The sequence below is a fragment of the Rhinolophus ferrumequinum genome, chromosome 3 (assembly GCF_004115265.2).
Source record: "Rhinolophus ferrumequinum isolate MPI-CBG mRhiFer1 chromosome 3, mRhiFer1_v1.p, whole genome shotgun sequence".
NCBI lineage: Eukaryota > Metazoa > Chordata > Mammalia > Chiroptera > Rhinolophidae > Rhinolophus > Rhinolophus ferrumequinum.
The window spans coordinates 9,144,678-9,163,401 of NC_046286.1; the positions used below are offsets into that span (position 1 = coordinate 9,144,678).

General features: G+C 56.9%; 2 protein-coding genes and 1 long non-coding RNA gene across 3 annotated transcripts in view; 1 reads left to right on the plus strand and 2 right to left on the minus strand.

The window, feature by feature from the left end:
- On the minus strand, window positions 1-12,499 carry KCNK17 (potassium two pore domain channel subfamily K member 17). The gene is made up of 5 exons (XM_033102428.1): window positions 12,064-12,499; window positions 8,942-9,056; window positions 5,865-6,025; window positions 5,265-5,439; window positions 1-734 (listed from the first exon to the last, which is right to left on the minus strand). Exons 1-5 carry the CDS (start codon window positions 12,334-12,336, stop codon window positions 424-426), a joined length of 1,035 nt encoding a protein of 344 aa, XP_032958319.1. The 5' UTR covers window positions 12,337-12,499; the 3' UTR covers window positions 1-423.
- The window catches only part of LOC117020170 (uncharacterized), a 21,464-nt gene continuing 14,819 nt past the window's right edge, over window positions 12,080-18,724 (plus strand). Inside the window, exon 1 of the long non-coding RNA XR_004422637.1 lies at window positions 12,080-12,213. This is a non-coding gene — a long non-coding RNA (uncharacterized LOC117020170). The remainder of the gene's footprint in view (window positions 12,214-18,724) is intronic.
- KCNK16 (potassium two pore domain channel subfamily K member 16) overlaps window positions 12,739-18,724 on the minus strand; it is a 7,666-nt gene continuing 1,680 nt past the window's right edge. Inside the window, exons 2-5 of the mRNA XM_033102429.1 lie at window positions 16,928-17,042; window positions 15,699-15,865; window positions 14,697-14,862; window positions 12,739-14,408 (exon numbers count right to left, since the gene is read on the minus strand). Of these exons, the coding sequence (XP_032958320.1) occupies window positions 14,185-14,408; window positions 14,697-14,862; window positions 15,699-15,865; window positions 16,928-17,042 (672 nt within the window). The 3' untranslated portion in view covers window positions 12,739-14,184. The remainder of the gene's footprint in view (window positions 14,409-14,696; window positions 14,863-15,698; window positions 15,866-16,927; window positions 17,043-18,724) is intronic.

Here is an 18,724-nt window from a genome sequence, read left to right on the forward strand (position 1 = left end):
CACAATAAATGAAGGCTGGTGTTATTCAGTCCAGGTTTATTACGGTGGTTCTGTAACCATCAGGAACTCAGACTCTTTCTGCTTTATTGTGTCACCAGTCTCAAACATGGCCTCTACCTCATGGTGCAATACGGCTGCCAGAGCTCCTGCCACCGTATCAGCATTGCAGCCAGCTAAAAGAAGGAAGTGGGGGAGAGAGGCACATCCTGCCCCTGCCACCCCCTGCATTGAAAGTCAAGTCCATAGTCACACAGGATACTTCTTTATGTATCCAATTCGGCAGAATTTAATCATATAGCTGTACCTAGCCTTAAGAGATAAAAAAAAAAAAAATGTAGTCTTTTGTCTGGGCGATCATGTGCCAAGCTTAAAAAAATGGGCCTTATTACTGAGGAAGAAGATGGAACAAATACTGGAGTATAGCTAGCTGTCCTTTCCACAGCAGGAGACTTGCGTAGAGGGTTCCGGATGCTGCACGATTCCCATCAGCCCTTCCGGATAGCAGCCTGGCTGTGGGGCGTGGGGCTCTGCCTCTCCATCGGGGCCCTGACTCCAGCTTCGGGGCCTGAATGTCCCCTTAGAGCTGCGGTGGTAGCAGGAATACGATCTCCCTGAGGTCTCCATCAGCGAGAGGAGCAGTTTGATGATCAAGGCCAGCCATGCCATCCCAAAGAGGATCCACAGGGACACTGTGTTCTTGTACCACAGTGGGTACCTCCGGGAGGGGTCCATCCCTGGCGGGGAGGCAAGGTCAGAGGATGGAGGCCTGGGAAAGTCAGGGTCGCGTTCCCAAAGCAGAAATGGACACACAGGGCTTGAGGCGCACGAGCAGAATATGGGAAGTCCAAACAGTTCTGGGATTGCTGGCCTGGTGGTCAGCGCTAAGATTCCAGGAAGCCTCCCTGGATTGGTATCTTGGGTTTGCAAACTAAATTTCCTCTTTGTCTGAGGTATTTTGTTTATGCTCTACCCCAGCGGTTCTCAAAGTGGGGCCCCTGGACCAGCAGCGTCTGGCACCACCTGAGAGTTGGTTAGAAATGCAAATGATTGGGCCCCACTCCAGACGTACTGAATCAGAAATCCTGGGGGTGGGCCCAGCCGTTTGTGTTTTCCCAAGCCTTTCGAAGAGGTTCTGATGCCTGATCTGTTTTTGTGTGTCTCTGTGTGTGGTTTTCTCATGTAGGAAGGGAGACAGCTTGCCAGGAGCTTCAGGGAGAACACGGGACCGCTGGAGCTTGGATCCTGCCTCAGTTCTTACTAGCTGTGTGCCCTTCGTCTGTCTGACTGTCCCTCACCTGTGAAATGAGGAAAATAATTTCTCCCCTTTGGCTTTTAAGATGAAGTCCTGAATTCTTATCCGCAGGCCCCTGTTTACTTCTCCAGCCTCAATTTGCCTAACTCTCCCCTTTGAGCGTTAGGGGGCAGTCACTCCGGTCTTTTCCCCATTTCTCCATCTATCGTCTTTCCTGCCGCAGGGCCTTTGTACTTGCTGTCTTCTCGGCTCAGAATGTTCATTTCCAATTCCTCTTATCCTGGTTAACTTCCCCTTTTCCTTCAGATCTCAGTTCAGATGTCACTTCCCAGGGGCTAGACTGCGCCTCTCTGTCATACTCCCTCACAGCCCATGTGCATTTGTTGGGTGAGTTACTCATCTCTGGGCCTCAGCTTCCTCATCTGTGAAATGGAGGCAACGAGTGTCCCCCTGCTAGGGCAGTTGAGACTATCATATGGGTTCCTGCATTTGAAGTGCTCAGGATGGCACCTGGCACATGGTGTGATGTGCTATTGCTCACTGTAGGTGGGTGATGGTTTCACTCGCCATTGGATTCCCACACTGGAATCCCCAACTCAGTCAGGGCTGGATAAGTAACGGCTAAGGGAGGGGATGGATGGCGGTCACCGTGAAGCTTAGATAAGTTATGTCAAGGGCCTGCTTTACTTAGTTCTTCCCTCTGTCTGTTCTTGCCTCCCTCACCAGACGGCGATCATTCAAAGGGTGAAGATCTGTCCTATCTCCTCGACATCCTTTAGTGTCTTAGCTCCCTGTACCAGCTCTCTGTCTACCCCCATCCTGTCCTGCTGACCCCAAGACAACGTCTCGGTCCTGTCCTCCCATGACCAGGCCCATCACCTGGGCCCCAGCTTGGGGAGGAGCCCGCAGCCCAGGAACTGACCTTGCCACCTGGCTGGAGCTGGGATTGGATTAGGCCGATTGGGTTACGGGCCACGATTCCGCCGGTGGTCCCTAATGAGATTAGCAGTGAGCCAGCTCTGTGCCCCGGCCGCCGCCAGCTCAGCTTGCTCCTGGCAGTGGACGGGAAGTGTTCCTCTCCCCGTTTATTTTATTTTTTTAGCCAAAATCATTAGTGGCAGGAGTCCTGGCAGCTGGCAAGGCGCGCAACTGAGTAGCAAATGCAATTGCGGGGGCCGTGGGGCCGGGGAGGAGCAGGCGGCTGGGATCTGGGAGCTGCTCCCCCCGCAGCCTGCGGGCAAAGAGGAGCGGAGGCAGTGAGGACAATGTCCCTTATAGCTGCTGACACAGGGACAATGGACACCCAATCCCACCCAAGAAATGGGTTGGACCCTGTTCAGGACAAAGAAAGCTGAGAGACATGGGAAAGAGGGGAGAGTGGGTTTGTCCCCTCTCAGCTGTGGAAGATTCTGGAACACAGAAATATGAAGAGCCCCGATACGGGACTCTATCCTAGACCTGCCCTAGGCTTGCCTGCTCTCTGACCTTAATCAGCTTTTTGTCCCTCTCTGGGTTTCAGTTTCCCCTTGAAGGTAAGGCAGTCAAAGGCTGTCAGTGTGGTCACCTGCCACAAACCGCTGAAATGGCTACAGAAGGAACCAGCGTGAGTGGCAAATCTCTGGAGATACGGCGAAGGGAGCAGCTCTGCCCGCAGCCCCTCAGCAGGGTTAGTCTTCCCAGGCAGCCTCTGGGCTTTTAAAGGGCCCTCAGGGGTTTGGGCCAGGCCTCCTGAGTCAGGGTGCTTGGTGGAAGGGGGTTCTGGGAGGCCTGTGCCCCATACCCCAGCCTCCCCTGCCTGGCCGCTCTCCATAGGGTGGCTCACAGGGTAGCAAGACCTTGATCAGCCCTCCTTGCTCGGTAGAGAAGGCCGTGCTGATGTCCCTGCCCCGCCCTCCATGGTGGTGGAGGCCTTTCCTCCCATTTCCAGGATGTCCATGTCTACAGAGGGCTGCCCCCTCCTCCCCCTGCCCCGCCCTGCCTTAGGGGACTATAGGGTCACAGGACACCCTCACAGACTCCGCTCAACCCCATATCGGCTGTTCCTGTCAGCTCTTCCCACCAGGACCCAACTCTGAGAGCCTCGGTGCTCAGTGGGCCCCAAGAAACTACAGTTATGACTCCTGTTCCCACGTCTCTACCCTCTCCTTGCCCTGGCTCTCTCAGAGAACCGGGCCTTCCAAACCACGTTTAGGATTATCTATCACTGGCGATAAGCCCTGCATTTCACCCTCTGAGCCCTGGTTGGGGAGGCTGTGGCAGGACCTGTCAGATCACACAGCCCTGGGTTGAGGCTCCTACGGCTGCTCAGAAGAGTACTTCAGGGTGGCCCAAGTGCAACAAGGAAGGGAGAGGCTTAGAGTGGAGAGGGAGGCAGGGCCTGGTCACGGAGATGGCTCCTGCAGCCCTACTCATGGATTTTGTACTCCGTCCTAAGACTATGGGAAAAACGGAAGGTTTTTAGAGGAGCTGGGCAGGTGACATGATAGCACTTGTCATTTTTAAAGGTCATAAGAGCCAAAGGAGGACAAAGATGGAGACTGCACAAATCCATGGGTGCCATGGGTGACTCTGCATGTAGACAACCCGTTAGGGCTGTGCAGTGCTCAACCTGCCCAACCAGCCCTAGGCAACGGTCCTGCCTAGACTAGGGAAATTGTAGTGGGAACAGAGATGCGAGAACAGATCCAAGAATCATTCTCTGAACTGTGAGGGGGCAGATGTGGTCCTTGGGAGCTGCTGCCTTCAGCTCTCTTCAGACACGTCTCTCCACACTGAAGGTAGCAGTGGGGTCATGCCCAGGGGGAATAAACCTTCCTGAGGATTTCCTTCCAGAGTGACAGCTTCCTTCCCAGGACGGAGGATATCGGGAAGAGCAGTATGAGGAGGAGAGGTTCAGGGACCTTGCACACGGGCCAAAAGGCACTGAGGGAGTCTTAGCCATCACCCAGCCCAGGCCCCTCATGTTATACCCAGGAGCACTGAGGTGCCTAGAGGGGGTGTGTGAGGTGGTCTGGAAGAGTATGAGTTTTGGAGTCAAACAGATCAGAATTGATATCTCACTAGCTGTGCAATCTCAGGCAAATGGCTTGGCGTCTCTGAGCTTCAGCTTCCTCCTTAGTAGAATGGGGTGACACTGATCACTCTAGGTTGCCTGTGACCTAGCTATTTGTTCCTTTGGTAAAACCTAATTCCAATATTCCAGGCTGGGTTCTGTCTCCAGAGGTGAAGAAGGGCAGGGCCTCCTCCCCAGTCGAGGGCCAAGGATCCAAGCGAAAGCACAGAGCCCCTGGAGGCCAGGGTAGTGGTGGTGCCAGTGACCAAGCTCACATGTTGAGCCTTCAGGTGTGGGAATGGAGGGAGCTACCAAGGCTGAGCTGGTGGGTCCAGCCACCCGTCCTGTCCTGCAGAATGTCCTCCACTGCCACCTGCTGGGCATCTGCCTCAGCTCTATTATTACGCAAGGCTTCTGGGGTGCTGATACTGATTACACCCCACCTGGAGCTCTCAGAACCCTGCAGCCCATTTTGCAGGCACTCAGAGTTTGGCTGCCAATTGTTTTCCAGTGGAGGTCATGGGGGGCTGGGGTTTCCTGAGTCTCCTGGACGCTCCAGCCTGATCCTTGTGGGCCCCAACCCAGGGGCATGGGGAAGCTTGGCATTTAATGTGGTGGGGCGAAGTGGGGAGTGGAGACCCTGGGACCGGGGAGGAGAGCCAGGGACTCCCCTTATTTGCTGAGCTCTAAGAATGATGGGTCAGTGCTTGTCAAGATGGCCAGGAGTGTGTCTTACAGCCCAGAGCGCTGCTTCAAACCCCAGTTGTCATTTTTTTGTCTGAGTGACCTTACCCTCGACACACAACCAAGGCGGGTTGAACCTGCCAAGGACCCTGTCCTTGGGACTTTGGGCCTGCACGCCCCCAAAGGGGTGGGCATGCAGCAGGAGCCCAGTGCACACGGCTGCGGAGGCAGACGCGTCTCCGGCTGCCCCTCCCATCGCCTGCTGGGGGCTCTCACCAATCACGTAGTCGCCGAAGCCCACGGTGCTGAGGGTGATGAAGGAAAAGTAGAAGCCCTCCATGTAGCTCCAGCCCTCCATGTGGGAGAAGAGCAGCGGGGGCAGCAGCAGGAAGAGCAGGAGGCCCGAGAGCAGGGCGCTGGAGCCCGCCAGCCAGCGGGCCTTGGCCGGGTCCTGTGGGTGCACAGCCGCTCAGCCCCCATGTGGCCTCTGCCCAGTGCAGGGGTGGGGAGCAGACAGGCTGGGGGTACTGAACTGGAGGCAGTAAGAAGGGGGCTGCCCGCGGGGCCTCACCACCTGGCCCGTATTCTCTGGGTGCCTCGCGCCCGTCCCACGGCCAGGTCCCACTGTACCTCCCCCACCGATCCCCCTTCTGGGCAGTGACCCCAATCCCACCGCATCCCCCCAATCCTACCACATCCCCACCAGTAACCCTGATTCCCAGAAGTACCTCCTGCTCCCACCCCGGGGCCCCCATTCTCACCACAGCTGTCCTTTTCTACCAGACTCTCACTGGGGATAGTGACAACCCTCACCCGCCATCAGTGGGCCCCGAAGACAGCGCGTGGCCCACCCCTCCCCCACTCCGGGCCCCTCACCTGCCAGGCGCCCCCCAGCCTGCGGGCGCAGCCGTGCACTCCTCGTTGCATGAGGTGCCCCAGGTGGTTGAGCACCACCAGGTTGAGCGGGATCCCCACCAGAGCAAAGAAGATGCAGAAGAGGCGGGCGGCCATCGTGTGGGGGCTCAGGTTGCCATAGCCTGAGGGGACGCAGGGGCACTTCAGGGGACATTTCCTGGGGCCCCGTTCCTAACCCACTCCAGACGTGGCAGCTGGTGTTGGTCAAGGCCTTCCTTTCCCATGTCAGGCACTGTGCAGGGGGCCCTACACATCCATTCCCTCCTTCCAAATGGGGCTTATACCCTGTATTTTACGAAGCTCTAGGAGGCTCGGCAATGTGCGTGAGTTCAAACCCACGAAGGAGTCCTGTCTTTCCTCTCTTCACTTCCTCCCTCTCTGGTGGGCAGAGGCATAGGGGACAGGAGCACGGGAGGCTTTGGAGCCTCCAGCCGCTGCGCCTCCGGGATCTCCTGCACCATTCAGGCCAAGGTCCTGCGGTGTCCCGACGGCTCCCAGCCCACGGCTGGGCACAGCCACCAAACCCGGGGCCTCCACTGCCCGGTGAAGCACTCCTCTCACAGGCCATCCTGCTCAGGGGCTCCCATCACCCCGCCAAGCCTTTCTCAGAGCCGCACCGCAGGCTGCAGCTCCTCCCCTTCAAGGCCTTTCCTTGCCTTTCTCCTTTCACAGGTATCAGCCTGCTTTGTACCTGAGGCTCATCACTTCTCTGGCTCCTACTTTATCCTTCAAAAGCCCCTCCCATCCCCCAATACACCTGATTCTGTCTTATCTGATTCCCAGAGGGCCCTAACTAACACACCTGGGCTCTCTCCTGAACACCCTGGGAGTGAGGGGCAGAGGATGGCTATCAGGTGACCTGGGGAGGGTGGAGCTTGGGGCCTCTGTCATGAAGATAAGGGAAGGAAGGGAGGCTGGGGAGGGTGAGGAGCTCCTAGAAGGATTCCACCAGCCTGGACGTTCTTTCCTCCTTCTTTCCCCTCCACCCCGGTCTCCCCACTCCTTGGTCACCACTGCCTTGTCTTTCTAAAATGCAAACCTGATTACATCACCCCTCCTCTCCCAGGTGACTAACCTTCATTATTCCTCACATCTGCTGGGGAAAGTCCAAACTCTCACCTAGCCCATCTCTGAGTCCCATCTGGTTCCCTGCCTCCCAGTTCTGGCTACACTCCTGCCCCTCTGAACCCCCAGACTTCCTGTGCCTCTGTGCCTTTGAACGTGACTCTCCCTCTACCAAGAGCAAGTTTCCCCTCCTTGCCCACTTGTAAATGGCCTCTTAAGTTCTGACCCTCCCGTGGAGCAGCTCCCCCAGCACTCTGCTGAGCTTTGAGGATAGCCCCTGTGTGACAATGCCGCTCCTGAGTGTTGTAAGCCCTTCAAAAGCAGGGGCTGGGTCTTAATAATCTTTAAATTCTCAACAACTGGCATAGGACCTGACACTAATAGGAGCTCACCATTTGTGTGATGAATGAGTACAAGAATGAATGAATGAATGAACAAATAAATGGGAAATTCAGGAATGAATGTGTAAATAGATGGACAGATGCCTTGTATACTGCCCCGTGTTGCTGCTTAATGTCCCTGCCCCACCCCCACCCCCAGATTGGGTCAGCACGCCCACACACTCCATTCACTTGCACTGTATTGAAACTGGTGTTTTACATTCACTCACCTTACTGAGGGGTCTCAGAGGGCATGGTCCCAAGAGAGGCCAAAGCACGCCCTAGTCTAGAGCATTGGCTTTGGAGTCAGAGTCGCTTCCTGGGTTTGAATCCCAGCTCTACCCTTTGTAGGCTGTGAGACCTTGAGCAAGTGGCTTGATCTTTCTGAGCCTCTGTTTCCTTGTCTGAAAAATGGGGATGTTGACATCCATCTCACAATGTGGTGTGGGAATGAAAGGAGGCAATGGAGGTGTGCTGTAGATGGGAATGTGAACTCTCAAGCATCTAGTACACAGGAGGTGCTACATAAATGTTTGTCGCATGAATGAATGGCTGACTGATTGAATTCCACTGAACCAGCTTCTGTTTTGAGGACCTCAGAGGCCTCCTCCAGAGCCCCATCCATCTTCCCTTCCTGGCCATTACAGGTTCCTCCTCTAAAAGAGAGGTCTCTTTACCGTTGGCATCCGGAAGAGGTAAACCTCTCTGCTTGACTCCTCATCAACCCCTGCTCTTCCAGCTGTGGATCCCCCCCAAGTCCCATCCTCTGTCCCCAGGGGCCGAGAGCTGGTGGAGACAGCCCAAACCACCGGCGGTGTCAGCCTGCCACCTGGTGGTGAATCCAGTGTCATGCAGGGGCTGGGGCCTGGCGCCAGGGCAGGGGGATGAGGCCATCTGACTTACTTCCTGGGTCTCAGAGCTGGAGGGCTCTCTTCCCCTTACAGCAGCGCCCAGGCGCCCTCCCCAAACAAAGGTCCACCTTTGTTCTCCTGAGGGCAGGGCTAGAGAAGACGGAGGGTGATTTGGCCCAGGTGTCCCATGGGATAGGGAGGAAGGGTACTTGGAGAGGATCGTGATGGGGGTGAGGGGATGCCTCAGTGAGCTGAGGAGAGGCCTCCAGGAATGGCCACTTCTCCTCTAAGGCTGAGAATAAGGGGTCGAAAGGCTCTTTGTGGATTTCCACCCCCCTTTCCTGGCCTCCCCCTTCATCACCGTCACCTCCCCACAACCGTCCCTGGTCTCAGTGTTAGGTGGGCTTGGCGGAGGAGGCCAGGACACTTACAGTGCCCAGTGTTTTTACTGCAGCACAGGGGAGACCCTCTGCTTCCCGAGAGGTTGTGTGAGGCAGAGGTCCCCCAGAGCAGTGCTTCTCAAACTTGAGCCTGCACTCAAACTCCTGGGGTCCTTGGTGAAATGCAGAAACTAATACAGCAGATCGGCAGTGAGTTTGCTCCCGAGCTGTGCTCATACTACAAGCACTGACTACCCTCAGAATCTCAAGGCCTGAGGAACCCCTCCAAAACGCACTGGTCCTCTGTCCCTCAGGAGACCACCCTCCCCAGCCCCGCCCACCTGGCCCCACCCCACTCTTACCAATGGTGGTGATGGTGGACACGGAAAAGAAGAAGGAGCCTATGAGCTCCCAGCGCCCCATGCTGGTGGTGTTGCCGAGGACGATGTCCCCACTTTGGTATGCTTGGATGATGCCCTGGGGGAGAGGCTGCAGTGACCACCAGGCTCTGTGGGGTGACTGGGCCCCTGCACCCAAACTCACACAGGAGCGTGTGTATGCACACACACACACACATACACACACAAACTCCCAGACACTCCTCATAACCACTCTTTGAGCCCAGCCTATCCGGGGCCAGGAAGCTCTTCCCCTCCAACCATGGGGACAGCTCCTTCCCTCTCTTTATCCTGGAGCCCAGATCAGCCCAGGATATCTCACTGGCTGGAAGAACGCCATTCCTTTTCTTCTCTGCTCACCCATTTTTGCAACAGGTACTGGCCAGGCACGATGTGTGATGTTTTAGGGGACACAAAGATGAAAGCGACATGACTTCCTTGGTGGGACCGAGACAAACTTAACTCTAGTGCCACCAATGCAGTGTTAGGCTTTAAGACAGTGCAGCTGCGTGATCCTGGGCAAGGTCCTCAACTTCTCGGTGCCTCAGTTTCCTTATTTGCAAAATGGAAACACTGACAGCCCCTACTTCATAGAGTTGTTGTGAGAGTTAAATAATGTCCTAAAGACTCAGAACAATACCTGGACATGGAAAACGTTAGTGGTTGCTGTCATCATTACTGTTACGAATATAATGCCGAGAGGGAAAGTGTTCATTCTATGGGGTTAGGGCGAGAGGCCTCATGGAGGGGGCTTTAGCTGGGCCTTCCTTAAAGGTCAGGTAGGATTGCTGCCAGTGGAAGGACATTTAGGTAGATGGGAGGCAGGCCTGAACCTGGAATCTCGCATAGGGAGACTGATAGGTCGTTGGCAGCCAGGCCATGCGTGGTTCTGTCATGCCAGGGGTGGAGTGGCAGGCCTTTTCCAAGGCCACTAAGCAAAGGAGAGGCAAGATCAGGTCGTGTGCTCTGTGGCAGCTGGCAGTGTAGAGCATGTTGGCAGAAGGGGAAAGACTCCTGCAGGGGTGAACGATGGAGAGAGCTTGGCTTGCATCCTGGCGCAGAGTGGTCCAGGAGGAACAGAGAAGAGACATTCAGAAGCCCCGGCCTCTGGCCCTGTTTGGTGTGGGTAGTGAGGGAAGCACCTAAGACCATTGTGAGCATGTGTGGATGTGATGCCAGTGGCAGAGATTGAGGAAAGATGGGTGAGGAAGGCGGGGAGGAGGAAGACTGCCTGCTCCTAACCTTGGGGGAATTTCAGGGCTGCTAGGAAGTTGCATGTAGATGTCTGCACCCAGGGGGCAGATCTGGGGTGGAGACACCACATCCTTATTTCTGAGGATGAAGCCACAGGAGGGTTGAGTGAGGGTGCGGAGGAGGTGGAGCAGGAGGGGTTGGAGGTCAAGTGCCCAGAGATGAAAGTCCTGCTGGGAACCGTGGGAAACACCCATGCCCACGGATCCACACTGAGGGAGTCGTCATGGAAGTTCACAGCCCAGCAACCTGGCTATGTAGCCATATATTTGTATTTAACCTCTCTGAGCCTCTGTTTCTTCATCTCTAAAATGGGGAAGATAATAACGGTACCTACCTGTGGGGTAGGTGAGGAAGAAAACGCGTTAATACAGGTTAATACACTGGGAACAGTGCTTGATACCCTGTAGCATTTACTGTTACTGTCATCCCATCATTGTCCTTTTCCCCGGGCCCAGGGTGCTGGTAGTTGAAGTTCACCTCCTTTGCAAAGGGTGTGTCACAACCTCCAGGGCCAGATGGAGGGCGGTAATTGTAGAAGTTCAGAGGTGGGAGGTGGAGGTGCTACATTCGGTCCTTAGTGGAGATGGTCCTTGCCCTGCCCAGCTCCAGGCCCTGCTGAGGCCCAGTGCGAGGGCTCAGGACTCCACCCCTGCTCTGGTGCCCAAGACGCAGGCCCTGCCCTCCTTGGCAGAGGAAGCACGGGGACTGCCAGGGCAGGGATTTCCAGCTAGGGGCGGGACTATCTGGGCTCTGGGACCAAGCTTAGCCTTGGGATGTTAATACATCCCCCAAACCTAGCAGCTGCCAGTCCAGTGTCGCCCGCCCAGAATTGGAGGAGACTTCCATCCATCCTCGATGTCCTGCTCCAAGAACCCTCCCTTATTTTCTTCCCTCCACACACCTCTCTAGGACCCCATCCTCTGAGCAGTCTCTGTTCTCAGGACCTCTGCATCCTGCTGGCCCCTGTCCGTTTCGGCCCTTCCAGATCTCTGCGGCTGGGGCGGCGCGCCCAGCCCAGCTCCCGCGTCCGAAATCTCGGAATAACGCGGGGTCAGCAAGAGAGCGCCCCTACGTCCGCCTCTCCTTCTCTCCGACCCGGGTCTGCACGCTTGGAGCGTCCAGACTCTGGCACGTGCGCCTCGGCCCGCTTCAACCCACCACCAGGACAAGGGCGCCCCGCGCTCCTTTACCCCCAGACCCTGACGGTGGTGCCATGGGTCTGACTCATCCTTAGGCACCATCAGCGCCCCCTGCCGCCCTCGCCCCCAATTCGCATATTTGCATCGGGAGTCTCTCTGTGAAAGAGGCCATGCGTCGTCCGACCCTGACACAGCCGAGCCATCCCAGTTTGAACCCCTCCAGGTCACCTCCCAAGCACTCCAGGCGCGCCCTGCCCCTGTTCTGACCCGACCGGGTCGACCCTGGCAGTTCCTGACCCGGATAAGCGCGCCCCCTGCCGTACTCATCCCCAAATTCGGATGTGTGCGCCACGCAACCTTCTGTCGACCCGGCGGGTCATGCCCTCTCGCCCCTAAAGGAGGATTCAGAGCGCTGCACTGCGCATTCCTCTCGCTGGAGCGGGGACCCTTTCCCTGTTTGTCCAGCTCAATCCTCTCGTCTCCCCCCCCCCACCACCCCGGCCCCCCGCCACGCGTTCCCTCCCCCTCTCGCCCTGCGTCGTTCCCGCGTCTATCTCCTCTACCCTCTTGGAGAAGTGCTCCCGGTGTTTCCCTGTGCGTAGCGGGGGAGTGCCCTCTTGCCCTCTGTCCACCACCCCGCGCTCTCCTACCCCGTATCCCCGTCGCGCCCGGGCAGCCACGCTCCCCGCTGACCCTGATCAGCGAATCCAGCGCCGGGCCGTCCAGGCAGGTGAAGTTCCGCAGCAGCGCCCACTTGTCGCGCTGGAATCTCGCGCTGGAATCCTGCGCCGCAGGGCTCTCCAGCATCCAGAACACGCCGGTGCCCAGTGCCAAGTAAGCCAGGTAGGTGAGTAGCAGGAGCACGGTGCCTGGCACCGCGCAGCCCGGAGCCCTACCCTGGGGCGCCCCTCGGGCTCCTGGTCTGCACATAACGGGACAGGCAGGGAGGCTGAAGCCTGGAGCCATGGACCAGGACCCAGACAGAAAAGGAAGGGCTAGGAGCTCAGCTGGTCCCTTCCCTAGACAACAGCTGCCTGTGCCCAGTTTGCTCAGCAGAGCAGGCGTGCTGGACAGCCCTGCCCCACCTGCACTGGATCCAATCCCAGGGACAAAAAGAGGTCCAGAGCTGTGGGCATCTGGCCCCGCCTCGAATGAGTATGGAGTGCCCACCCCCAGGCCTAGCTCAGGGAGAAGGGGAGGGCTGCTGGGTGACCGCAGACTCTGAGAAGGAAGGGGCCCAGAACCCTCAGCTTGTCTTGTAGCAATCGGTGGGAGGGACTCCTGGAGACCACACTCCGGGAGAAGAGAAAGTAGAAGCCAAGTTTATTGTCGTAGGGCCCTGCCTAAGTCCTTGGACCCTTGGACTAGCTCCAAGAACTTGCTGCCTGTCGAGTCCTCTCAGACCATCACCCTGTTCTTTGTGTACCCAAAGACAAGCACCCCAGCTGGTCACCACTTGTCCGTGAGCTTGGGAGGCAGAGAAGCCTTGACCAGTGGGTTTGTCTATTCTCTGCTTCCTAAGAGGCCCCCTCACTCCCTCCTCTACCCAGAATGAGGAGGGGTACTGGAGAGGTAAGGGGTCCCTGGCGGTGGGTCCTCAGCTCCCCAGGCCTCTCCTCCACATCAGAAAGTCCTGGGATGTAAGCTGGGTCTGTCCTGCTGCTATAGATCCTTCCCGTCTGGAGCCGCCTCTGCTTTAAGCTTTGCCTCAGTCCTGTCCAGAGGTTCCCAGACACTTACGGGCCTGCCTTGCTGCTGGGGTGCTGGGAGAGGTAGGGACCAAGGTCAGTCTGGGCCTTGGGATGGACTGGTCTAAATCTCTCCTCTCCTTCTGGCCAGAGCTGCCTCAATCTGGCAGGAGAAAGGCCAGGGTGGTAGAGCTCGTTCCCAAGGGAGGCTGGGCCTCCGTGGAACTCATTTCCTGGAAATCTCCTGGGCTCCGCTGGCTTTCCATTTTCCCCAGGGCAACATGTGTTTAGAAAGGGTCTTAAGAAGACAGGAACCCAGAGGGGCTGATGGGATCAAGGGGTGCCCTGGGGGATCAGGGGAGGCCATGCCCAGGAAAGTGGGTGGGACACCCAGGACCTCCTAAGCCTTGTTCACAGACAGCTCTAGACCTCTAGGCAAGGGGCACTGGCAGGCTGTGAGAGGCAGCCCCTCAGTGTGGCTTCCTGAGGGCAGATAGCCCATTTGCACTGAGTTGCTCCAAAGTCCCTGCCCCTCTCCTTGACTCTTCCTGCCAGCCGTTCCCGTGGGCTCTCGTCAGACCTTGGTCGGCCCTCGTCATAGCATTTTGGGCACTGGGTTGGGCTTGCCGCTCTACCTAGCTAGTCCTTCCACTTGACTAAATGCACATCGAGGGCAGGAATTTTCCTTGTTGTGCCCCTAGACCCTGGCACGGTGCCTGATACATACTGGGGGCCAGACCAATGCCCATTGTGACCGTATCCAATGAGGCAAAAGTAAAGTCACCCTCTGTTTGCTGTCCCGTATGACGTCTTCTGGGAGGGGAGTGTGGGGAGGGCAATGGGGATTGGCCACAGTGAGCTACGTCTGGTCACTTTTGAGGGGGAAAGGGCAGGGGCTTTGGGACAACGGTGCACATCTTGCTCCACATGCATCTGTGTGTGATTCTGTCTCTACATGTCCGTCCTTGGACACTCCTGCCTCCTTTCTCTATCCAGAGAGCTCCTGAGACCAGCCCTGGCTGGGAAATGAATGGGTTGAGGGAGGAGCAGGCAGGGCAGGAACTGCAGAGGGCATATGGGCTGGGCAGGGAAGCTGAGAGGGGCTCCTGGGGGGGAGTGGGGGAGCTCATGCAGAGATGGGGATCTTCTGAGGTCTGGAGAGCCCATCTGTCTTGGGGGCTCCGCCTTCCTTGAGACTAAGGCTCCTGCTGAGCAGCCAGAGCTGGGAGCATCTATGCAGAAGCAGCGGGGCTGATGGGAGAACCAGTGCCAGCCACGCCAGGCCCAGCAGGATCCAGACGGCCGCCAGGCTTCGGTACACTGAGATGTAATGCTTGCTGGGGTCCGTGCCTAGCAGGGGAGGGGGACATGATAAATGCCAGGGGTCTAAGGGCACAGCCACCCCCCAGGTTCCATAGGGGCCCCTCCAGCCTCCCTAGAACAAGGATCAGCAATGGAGGTCCCTGGGGAAAGGGCGAAGGGTCCCAGACTAGCAGCTTCTGAGGACATTGTGAGAATCCACAGCAGAGTCAGAAATTGTCTCCTCCAAAAAACCAGGGCCTATCTGATCCTCTGTAGTTACCCCCGCTGACATCTCCCCGTCCCCCACCCGGAGATATGTGATTGCCTAGTTCTCACCAACCACATAGTCCCCGAAGCCGATGGTGCTGAGAGTGATGAAGGCAAAGTAGAAACCCTCGCCGAAGCTCCAGCCCTCCACGTGACTGAAGACCATGGGCGGGAAGACGAGAATGACCAGCGTCCCCAGGGTCAGGAACAGAGCCAGGCCCAGGATCTGAAGTAGCTGGAGGGAGGGAGGGAGTCTGTCTCTGAGTCCACTTGGAAAGCCCCAGGTTTGTATGCGGGGTGCTCTGGGGTAAATTGGGGAGTGGGGCTGGATCACAGCGAGGTGCTTTCCCCACCCTGCTAACCTTTGGGGTGGGGCTTGGATCTGTGCGTTTGTGCTCTTGCCCAGGTCAGGGAAAGACGTGGTCATAGGGATTGCATTCGAGGGTCAAACTGGAATTTAGAGATTGCTTTGGGCTGGGGGGATCCACTTGTACAGGCCCCCCCGGGGGACTCAGGTCTGGGACGAGGACTGTCACTGCAGTGTACCAGCTTCCTCTGCACCTCTGTCCTCCTAGCCTGCCTGGCTTTGCAAGGGACTGGCCAACAGGTGGGCACTAGGGGCATGCTGGGCGGCCCGGAGTTTGTTTCCGACCACAGGAAAGGATGTTGGATTTCTGAGATAACCGCTGAGATGCGTACATACGCAGTGGTGGCCTCCAGCTGTCAGCAGGTGGCCTCCAGCTGTCAGCTCCTTCAGGATGTACAGCAAGCTACCGAGAACTGCCTGGCCCAAGGGCATGCCCTTTCTGGGAAGGCCACCCTGGTGCCTGATTGAGGCAGGGGTATAAAGTCCTGGCCATTTCAGCTCACCACAGGACAACCCTGAAGGTCCACACATACTGCAGAGCTCTTTGAGGGGCTGGCCAATTTTCTGTCGAGCCTGCCCACCTTTTCTTCCCCAGGTACCTACCTAACACCTGCTTGCCAAACTCTGTCTCAGTGTCAGCTTCTGGAGGACTCAATCTGCAACAGATTCTGCCTGGCAGGGCTGTGAGGATGGTAGGGCCCTACCTGGGAGCGCCTGGCCTGGTCCTCCCACCTCTCCAGCGTAGTCAGGTGGCCACGCAGCCCTGTGCCCAGGTGATTGAGGAAGACCACGTTGAGCGGGATGCCCACCAGGGCATAGAAGACACAGAAGACCTGGCCTGCCTGGGTGCTGGGTGCCAGGTTCCCATATCCTGCAGGGAAGGAGTGTGCAAATGTCGGGAAGAGAGGTCTCAGAACTGCCTCCCCCACAGATGCTAGCAGAGGTTGGTCTTCCACCACCTCTGGGGGAAGGAGGGGAAGCACCCCTGTTCTCATGGACACTCTTCCCATTCTCTGCTAGAATGATCCCTATTTATAAGAATCCTGCTGTCTTTGAAGGCCCATTTCCAATGACACTGCCTCCAGGAAGCCCTCCTGACTGCCACCCTCCTCCTTACGAGGTGTGATTCCCCATAGTGCTCTGTGTCATTCCTATCTAATTATCTACTTTGCCTTATACTATTGTTTTTGGTGTGTTTATCTTATCCTTCTTCATTGGATTGGAAGATCCTTGAGGGCCAAGTCTGGGTCTGACCCAAGTTTGTGTATACCCCACCCTGTCCCAACTCCATCCTCTGCTCCACATGTCACCTGAGCTCAAGGAAGGTGTTGGTCTGGATTGGACTTAATTGTATGGATGGGGGAGACCGGGGTTACTGGGGGTCTGGGCATCGCCTTTGGGAGGTGGAGTGGGTCTTGTGGCTGAGGGGTATAGCAGACAACGTCAGTGTCCTGTCACCTGCAGGTGTGGGGACAGTTCCTGTACACAAGATGACTTCCCACCCCAAGTCCCCACATCTCTCTCGACCTGAGAGATTTTTTTTGGCTGTAGGAATGTACTTGGTCTGTGGGCAGGTCCAAAATGCTGGAGAGTTAATACATCCAGGATTAGCTGTCCACCAGCCAGGGCAGGAGTCGGGGGACAAGTACCCCTGCTTTCTCGCCCTATTCTGAGGATGGGCGCTACCTAGCCTCTCAGCGGGTCCCCACTCCGTGTAAGCCCAGTTGCCCTACCCACTAAACTATGCTGCTCATTGATGCAAACTTTATTGCCTTTTCTCCCTTTCTGGTTTCACTTTTCCATTTCTCTATTTGTGCTTTCTGAAATCGTCTCCTAGATAAACCCAGCCTTGTCTCAGCATCTGCTTTTGGGAAACTGAAACCAAGACAGGGGCTATGGGGGAAGCCAAGCCCTTCTTCACCCGACCCTTTACCTATGGTGGTGACGACTGTGCCTGCAAAGAAGAAACTGCTGCCGAAGTCCCAGTTGCTGGGGTTGGTGGAGTTGCCTTTGGGGTTCACGCCCTTCACCCAGGCTTCCATGATGACCTGTGGGGTGGGAGGAAAAGGGAATGAAGACACCAGCTATTGGCTAAGCTCTTGACAGGGTGCTTTTGTGTCATCTCACTTAATGGTATTCTTAGACAGTCTCATTTCCCTTTCGTGGAAGAGGAAACTAAGGCTCATTGTGGCTACAGACTTGACCAACGTCATTGGATTTCAAATCCACTGTCTGTTCCACTGGCCAGGGATGACTGCAGTGGGGGCTGTCAGCATGGGCCAGTGGAGGGGAGCGGGCCTAAGGAGGCAGAAGACGGTTAAAGAGTCGTCCAGGGGGGAGATACTGTTACGGCCAAGAGGGCGAGATGCACATGGGTTGTTAGGACAATGGGAAGCTTTCAGGGTAGAGGTGCCTCGGTGTATTTGGGAAAATGGAGTTTGGGGACCATAAGAAAGCCATGGGGCTGCCCTCCCACAGGGCTAATGGAGGGGGACAGAAGGCGAGCAGGCAGCCTTGCTCTTTGCTGCCCCCTAGTGAGTCCCAGTCCAGGCCTCCAGGAGAAATTCCATCAGAGGACAGGGCAAAGGTCTCTGTGTGTGTGTGAGTGTGTGTGTGTGAGTGTGTGTGTGTGTGAGTGTGTGTGTACGTGTTTAGTGTGGGTTTACAGAACCTGAACCCCTCCCTGCAGGCTCAAGCCTAAGCCCCTCTGTCCCGGGGCCCAGCCCTCTAGGGCTCCCTCCCCCATCTGCTCCCAGACACCCTCCCCTCCCCCATAGCTGTGAATTGAGCTCTTTGGGGACAGGAGGGAGGTGATGGGGGAGGGGGCAGCTCTAGTTCCTGTGGGAACCGTTTCCCAGCTGGCTGGGTGAGCAAGCGCTGGCCAGGGTGGGGGTGGCCTGCTTGGGCCGGGCCAGTCGGGTGTCCCGACCCAGGCTGTCTGCTTCTTCTCACTTTGGCAGATCTGGTCTCCTCACATGTGAACTTTGGCCTCCCTCTCTTTCCCACACACCCAGAGAGGCCAAGATGGAACATTCTGGAACACACCCACTCCCTGGAGATCCTCACCCTTTGGAGCAGCTCTTGCCCTGGACCTAGGCTGTCCCTTACGACCACCCTGACAGCCTCCATCCCACTGAGGAGAGCCGTTGATGGCAGTGGGGGGTACTAAGACGGAGGCACCAAAGGAGGACCTTCCATTGTTCTCTAAGAACCCACACATGGTGGGGAAAGTCAGACACCGGTCCTGTGGTCCTGGGCACGGCCTCCTTTCTTGATGGAGTCAGCCTTTAATACTGCTTGTAGTACTGTCTATAGCTTTTCCCCTTGTGATTTGAACAGTGATGTGTGTTCTGGAATCTTGTCCCAGAATTCTGCCTTTCAGCTCCACATCCTCTGGCAAGTGGGTGGCCCTCCCAGGAAGGCTGAGGACTTTGGGGATGTCCTGGCTCCCCTGGGGGGCTGTTAACCAGGAACACATCCCTCAGTGCTGCGGTCAGGGCTGTTGACTCCCTGCACGTTTTCAGAGCTAGTCAGATCCCACCTACCAGTCCTTTGCACACCCTCCGGCTCCCGGGTTTGACCTCCAACCCAGGGCTGAGAGAGGAGGCGGGTCCAGGGCTTCCAGAGCCTCTGCCTTACCCCCCTCTCGGAGTCATGAGAGGCACCTGAACCCTTCTCCGCCCTGATATGGGTGCTATGGCCCCAGCCCTGTACGGCTGGGGAGCAAGGA